General features: G+C 40.8%; 2 protein-coding genes across 5 annotated transcripts in view; one reads left to right on the forward strand and one right to left on the reverse strand.

Annotated features, from left to right (window-relative positions):
* The window catches only part of ankrd11 (ankyrin repeat domain 11), a 191,399-nt gene extending 188,496 nt beyond the window's left edge, over nucleotides 1-2,903 (reverse strand). Inside the window, exon 1 of the mRNA XM_016245902.1 lies at nucleotides 2,831-2,903. The gene's annotated coding sequence lies outside the window, so the exon portion shown is untranslated. The remainder of the gene's footprint in view (nucleotides 1-2,830) is intronic.
* A 379-nt stretch (nucleotides 2,904-3,282) lies between these two features.
* Nucleotides 3,283-5,435, forward strand: LOC107561455 (paraplegin-like). Of its 4 annotated transcripts, none has more exons than XM_016245904.1 (4): nucleotides 3,283-3,428; nucleotides 4,637-4,736; nucleotides 5,075-5,174; nucleotides 5,314-5,435. In XM_016245904.1, exons 1-4 carry the CDS (start codon nucleotides 3,283-3,285, stop codon nucleotides 5,406-5,408), a joined length of 441 nt encoding a protein of 146 aa, XP_016101390.1. In that variant the 3' UTR covers nucleotides 5,409-5,435. The 4 variants fall into 4 exon arrangements, 3 of the variants coding, with proteins under 3 accessions (XP_016101390.1, XP_016101391.1, XP_016101392.1); XM_016245905.1 differs by having other exon boundaries at nucleotides 4,655-4,736; XR_001605854.1 differs by lacking the exon at nucleotides 3,283-3,428 and adding an exon at nucleotides 3,439-4,261 and having other exon boundaries at nucleotides 4,655-4,736; nucleotides 5,314-5,421.
* Nucleotides 5,436-6,562: the final 1,127 nt, after the last annotated feature.

Here is a 6,562-nt window from a genome sequence, read left to right on the forward strand (position 1 = left end):
AGGAAAACCCGGCAGTTCTTAAAAGCTGAAGAATTCCAAAGGAACTCCGTTATTTTTACAGGAAAATACAACCAAGTATATCGTTTACATGTAGCGCATCAATTCTGCATGCTCTCTCTCTCTCTCTCTGCGCGTGTGAGAACAAGCGTCAGCGAGACGTGCGCCTTCACACTAGAGTTTACGTTACGCCAAATACACAAACACAGGTGCGCTGCACATCCATTCAAATGAACTGAAAAATATCACAGATCGCTTAATGGAGAGTGAAACTCTGAAGTGCTCAGTCAGAGTGTTCTGTGAGTGAAAATCTATCTGTGCTAATCATACACTCAGCCTCCAACTCACACACTGGCAAGTAAAATCTGAGAATTGATTAGCCATTGGCTAATATTAGACATAATTTAGTCGCCCAGAGTGAAGATTTAGTCGCATATGCAAGTGATTTACTCGCAATGTAGAGCAGCGGTTTTCAACCATTTTGTCAGTATATATATATATATTTTTTTTTTTCACTATAAATTCAATCTAATAAATCTGTGTTAAAGCTACAAAAGCTATTTTTCTTTGTGTTTTGTTGTTTGATTAACATTCATGACAGAGAAAGCAACAGGAACACTAAACTGCTGTAAACCAATATACTGCTACACATCCATTTTCTTTCTCATTTGTTTACCTTCACCTAACCCATAAGCAACTGCGTTTACAAGGATACTTGCAGAGCACAGTATTTCAGGCACAAATAGATGCAGAAGTGAACAGAATTCAGGTGTTCACGTGCATCTGCATGGCTCTCACCGTGTCTACACCGGATGCGAGCGGCACGGCACGGCACCAGCGTGACGCGCCAAAATACAATGAACCTATTATAATCAGCGAGGCTGTATGTCTACACTGGATGCGGCGCGACACGACAAATCCCCGACAGTAAACCGACAGTACGTTCTCTTTTTGACGTACTGACACGAAGTTCAAATGATTTGCAACGGTCGCTTTGTCGCATCCAGTGTAGACAGACTTTGGGGACGTTCACATGTCGCACCTAAAAACGCGTGGAAAACGCCAGCCGCGCCGCTTTCTCCTTCTTTCCAAAGCGCTTGGGAGCTTGTGCTTTCGTGGCGTCTGCCGTTGCTAAGCAACTGTTACCTGCGCTCTCCACGACGACATGGAAGTTTTAACAAAGGCTAAACGGATTTCCAGCACTGAAAATCGCGTGAAGTAGCTCTGCTACTAAATGTATTTAAAATGGGTATCGCTGTACAGCGGTCGCGTCCGGTGTAGACACGATGGCTGTGTGTGAGCAAAGAAAACAATCAGTACAAATATAACGATCAGTATACAAACTTTCTTAAGCTCCCAGTAACAGCATTCCTGACCCCACACCCCAACCAAAAGTCCATTTCCCCTCTCTGCCAAACAATGAGCAGGACTCTCGAAATACAAGAATTGGGTAGACAAACAGGCCTGACAACCTCAGACTAACACCTACAGATCATACTTTAGCTAAATCCTGATTAGTGCTGTTAAACCACCTTCTGGTAAACAGACTACAAGTGCCATAAGTCAACTGAGTTTTCTTATGGGGTGAAACAGTAAGGCATATTTTGCAATGTTGCGGTGTAAAAGTTGTGCTCAGAAGACATAAACAAAAGTGAGGAAGGGAGGGATGTAAAGTGGCAGCAGAGTATGTGAAGAGAGGGAGAGAGAGAGTGTGCTAACGCCCCAACACCGCCGCAGTGTTCTTCCACTGCACCAACACCAGCTCTGTTTACTTCATCACAAACTTTCATAGATTCTGTCTCTATCCGTCAGATCACCCTTTAAAGAAGTATTGTAAGGTCTTGCTTCAATGTAGCTCCTTGATGAAGCAAACAATCACACCACATAATGTCTAAACAAGCACGTAGACAGGTCACATCCACATGCAGCCTTCACAAAATGTGTTTTCAGAGCCTCTGCTCACACCACATAAGAAACAGTGAAGTTCAGGTCTTACTGTTGTCCCAAATCAAGAGCAAGAAACATTTAATATACAGAATGGTTAGCCCCATTAAGGATACAGGTTTGCATTGAGAAACCCTTAATTTAGTAAGATAGAATGATTGTAGCACTGGATCAGCCTTTAATGGATCTAGAGTGAAATCTTTAGGCTACTATACTATGAAACAGCTTTTCTTTCTCGCCAGAAACAAACTCCTCCGTTAAACATGAGAAATGAAAACCAAACCAAAACTGATTTCATGTCGCCATCAATCTCATAAAAACACTGAGAACTGAGAGTGTTGCAGTGATCTAGTATTTACAGTCTGAATGGTGCGCCGATAACCCAACGCAAATGTTCATTATATTATATTTCTGCAGCTACTTCAGCACATAAAATCAACGTGGAGACAACAATATTTCCTCCCATATGTGCCCTTGAAACATGCATATAATTAAGCTGCCCATCCCAGTGGCTGATTTCTGCAGGGCAGCTGAGCCCGTCTGGCCATATCCGATTCCCAGAGAGAGCACCACAACTTGACGAGGATCATTTTCATTTCTCCAGCTTCACACGCTCAGCTTCAATTATTGCAGACTTTCATTATTATAGATCTACACAACCCGTAGGAATAAATAAAGGTGCACAGTCTGACAAAATGCATATATTTTTAGCAATACGCCAACATTTCCTCGACTTCAGGGTTGGGGGAGGGAAACAAACTCCCCTTAGCAAGGGGGCTAGAGCCGTTAGCTGGCTAACCGTGAAAGTCGACGCCTGAGAAGACGTACAGACGTTTTCCCGACACCAAATGGCTTCTAAAAGAGTAAAGAGCAATTTCAAATTGCTTACCTTCTTCAAAACGTGAGCTACATCTACAAAATTATACTTGGTATTCCCTCCCGATGCTTGTTTTTCCCATTTGAGGCCTTCTGCTTCAGCGAGCTCCGATGCGGGAACATCCGAGGCGCGCGAGGCTCACTCCAGTCCGCGCTCGCGCCAGCGTGCTAAGATAATCACTGATTACCTCCTCCAAAAATGCGATGATTAAAATCTCTCAGGGCTCCGGTAAACTGGTAAGAGAAGGTGTTATAAACTCTCCATCCGTCCCTTTAAAAAGTCCACGGGTCTCAGTGACGTTAGCTTTGCTGATTTGGCTTGATTTGAAGTGTAAAAATAAAATTCCGCTTCAAGTTAATCCTCTACGTCCGACTCCTTTCGAACCGTTTCGATCGGCCTTTGACTCGCGCTGACTAGGAGCGGACGCGAAGCGTTGATACGCGGACTGTGATAGGCTGACGCGAATGGGCGGTCACTGTTTGTTCCCCGTTGCAACGGTGCAACTGGCGCCATTGTGGTTCTTGCCAGGGACGCTTCCAACGTTGTTTTCTATGGCGACCTCGAGCCGTAATGGCGGAGACAGTGGCATGTTTTTGCGAGCTCCATTTGGGTGAGAGGAAAATGGAGAGCCTGCTTGGGTATATGTAGTAAAGTTGTTTGCTTTTTTGTTTTTTTTAAGTAACGAGTGAACAGTGTTGCCGGAATTGTTTTTCCTCATCCCGTTTTAATTCAGACTGATCTGAAACTGCGTTTTTTTGCTATCTACAGCATACTTTATAAGTAAGTATTATAAACTGTTTGCCGGTGACGGACTGCGAGATCATCAGCCACAGCACGATTTGCTTTCTTTGACTGTTGTCCGGTAAATGTATATTAGATGTGTTGGTTTTTGTTTTATTTTCGATTTGACGTCACAAGCCTCAGGGACCGTGACACCGATTTCTTGCGATCAGAATAACGCAATGGCTCCCTCTATTGAAAAGAGCCGAAACCTGCTGTCTGAGATATATCCTCGACCGTCTTGATATAATTATACTCAAGTGTTCTGCCCTCACTTCGTATCCTAACATAAAAGACATCTGAAAGCACACATGCCCATACCTGCAAGTGCAAATAAGAATGGCAGACGTGTCAAATCTAGACTAGTGCGACATGACTATCAACATGACTAAATATACCTTAATAATGACTAATGATTTATTTTAGCTATATTTCTGCGCTATAACTAGATTATATTTATTTTTCCACTATAACTACGTTTTAAACATCAGATTACAGTCGTCTTTGCGCATGCCCAACTAGAACTGTTTGTAGTTTTTCTGGGTTCATAAACGTATAAAAGTAGAACTACATTTCCCGTCAGCCCGTACTCGAGCTGTTTCCGTTCTGATTGGCTGATTCCGAAGGTGAAAGTTGAACAGACATGTTTTTCAAGCCCGCACGGTAAACATAATTAAAGTTCACGGCTTTAGTAGTCAGTACAGCTTTGTAATGGCCTTGTAGTTGTATAATTTAAGACCCTTTTGTATTTAAGCGTTTTATTTGTTCTGTATGTTTGTGATATATTCGAGCAGGAGACGCGCTTGTTGTTTGACAGCAGCTATATTTTTTGGCTGTGTTGGATAAGACTTGCAGAATCACAATGACAGCTGCGTGATAGCACCTCTTAGGGAGGTCACATTAAAGACTGCCGTTTGGTTTAGTATGTTTTTGATCCAAGCGACGCGATAAACCAGCATTTAGTATGGCAGCGCTGCTTTGGCAGCGAGGAAGCAAATGTTACGACAAACGGGTTTGGTCGCTATCGTCTCGTTTCAGCTGTTTTCAAACCTGCAGAAAACTCCTGGAGAGCAATGTGACTTCATACTTGCCTTTAGTGACTCCAAACAAACGAGGTCTAAAATCAGGACACATTCAGGTGGGTTATTTAAACGTCGACCAAGCATTATGTAAACTATTTATGCTACGAATGTATGCTATCCTATGAAGAGTGATGTTAAGTATATGTGGGACAGCTTGCACATAATGTCCGATGCTGATGTATACGGTTTATATAGAACATACAGTTTTAATGTAATGTAGAACAGAATATTTTTTAATATAATAAAATTAGTGCGTTATCTTTGATAAGTCAAGTCTGTTTTGCTTGAGAAAACAGAGCAGATGGATCATAATAATAGCATGTAATCTATGATTATGCATGAGCATGACCTTAATGTTACTTGGGTGGTTAACCAAGTTGCCATTGTTTCGCAGAACATTTTGACAAAGCCTTTAATCCCGAGGCTTATTGGACTTGAATTCCATTGTCGCCACAAATTGGTCACAAATCCTGTGAAACTTTGGAAACTATTAGGTAAGTATGAAATTTAGTAAGTAATTACATTTTTTGTTTTGGCTGGACAGAGACTGCAGAACTTTTGATTTTTGAATCTTAATGCTTTTTCTGAATTATGTTGCATGGCATAATGCAAATATGTTTTCACATCTGTCAGACACTACTCACTATTTCAGCACATCCAACAGAAGACATGAAAAGAAAGAAGGTGGAAAAGGGAAGACCCCAGAGGAGGATGAAGGTATTTTCTGAATTTTTAAAACGGTAGTTTACAAACTACTTTCTAAATGCATATTATTGTGAATGGTTTATCCGTATAATTTTTAATAATAAAAAAAAACGTATGCAGGACTTCTCCGATCATTTAGCCTGCTTAAACCCACTATGACAAGCTTGTTTCCATCTGCCTCTGTATTTGAGTGCAGCATCCAAATCTCTAAATCCAATCAACAACTAATAGATAGAACCAAGTTGTAGACAAGTTATTTAATTAAATTTTTTTCCCTCAATAATTTGTTACACTGGAATGTGCCTCACAATGCGGAGCAAAACGTCTGTCGCTACTTCAGTTTCTTCATGATTTTTTGCCTTTTATAAGGGCATTTTTTTTCAACTTTATTAAAAATTTCAGATACATTTTTGTTGTTGTTTTTGAATTCTTGCATTTAATCAATAAATCAAAATAGAATAATAAGGGACTGATGTGTTTTAAAGGGGTCATATGATGTTGCTAAAAAGAACAGTATTTTGTGTATTTGGTGTAATGAAATGTTTATGCGGTTTAAGGTAAAAAAACACATTATTTTCCACATACTGTACATTATTGTTTCTCCTCTATGCCCCGCCTTCTGAAATGCGTAGATTTTTACAAAGCTCATCGGTCTGAAAAAGCGAGGTGTGCTGTGATTGGCCAGCTATCCAGTACGTTGTGATTGGCTGAATACCTCAAGCGTGAGACGGAAATGTTACGCCCCTTACCATACTATGATGATGCCCTGTCAGGCCGGAGCGATGATTCAAAAACATGAAAACCCATTATAAACGAGGCATTTGTTGCATCCAGTGGGGACATAATTATGGATTATAATGACTTATACTGTCTTTTTACGCGTTGCGTTGCATCGCGCCGCGTAAACATAAAACCATGTCTGCATTTGTTGTCGGAGAAACGACAAACAACAAGCCCTACTCTACACTGCCCAAAAAATTTAATATATAAAATATAAAAACTCTTTAAATATAAAGGACGTAATTGCAGTCTGTGAGTCAGAACAGCCAGCATTGTAGTGTACAATGCGTTTCCAGGATCAGGAAATGGTCCTCCATAAAATGTGCTGCACACATCCGAATATTTGGGTTGTACTGTTCTGTAATAGTGTTGTAAATACAACTTAACCACTGATTTC

The sequence above is a fragment of the Sinocyclocheilus grahami genome, unplaced genomic scaffold (genome assembly GCF_001515645.1).
Source record: "Sinocyclocheilus grahami isolate Dianchi unplaced genomic scaffold, SAMN03320097.WGS_v1.1 scaffold772.1, whole genome shotgun sequence".
Taxonomy (NCBI): Eukaryota; Metazoa; Chordata; class Actinopteri; order Cypriniformes; family Cyprinidae; genus Sinocyclocheilus; species Sinocyclocheilus grahami.

Bases quoted from the DNA above. Each gene is read 5' to 3' on its own strand.
- LOC107561455 (XM_016245904.1), top strand. From the start codon at position 3,283: ATGGGCGGTCACTGTTTGTTCCCCGTTGCAACGGTGCAACTGGCGCCA. The intron at 3,429-4,636 runs GTGAGAGGAAAA...GTCTCGTTTCAG, and splicing joins TTTTTGCGAGCTCCATTTGG to CTGTTTTCAAACCTGCAGAA. The intron at 5,175-5,313 runs GTAAGTATGAAA...CACATCTGTCAG, and splicing joins GAAACTTTGGAAACTATTAG to ACACTACTCACTATTTCAGC.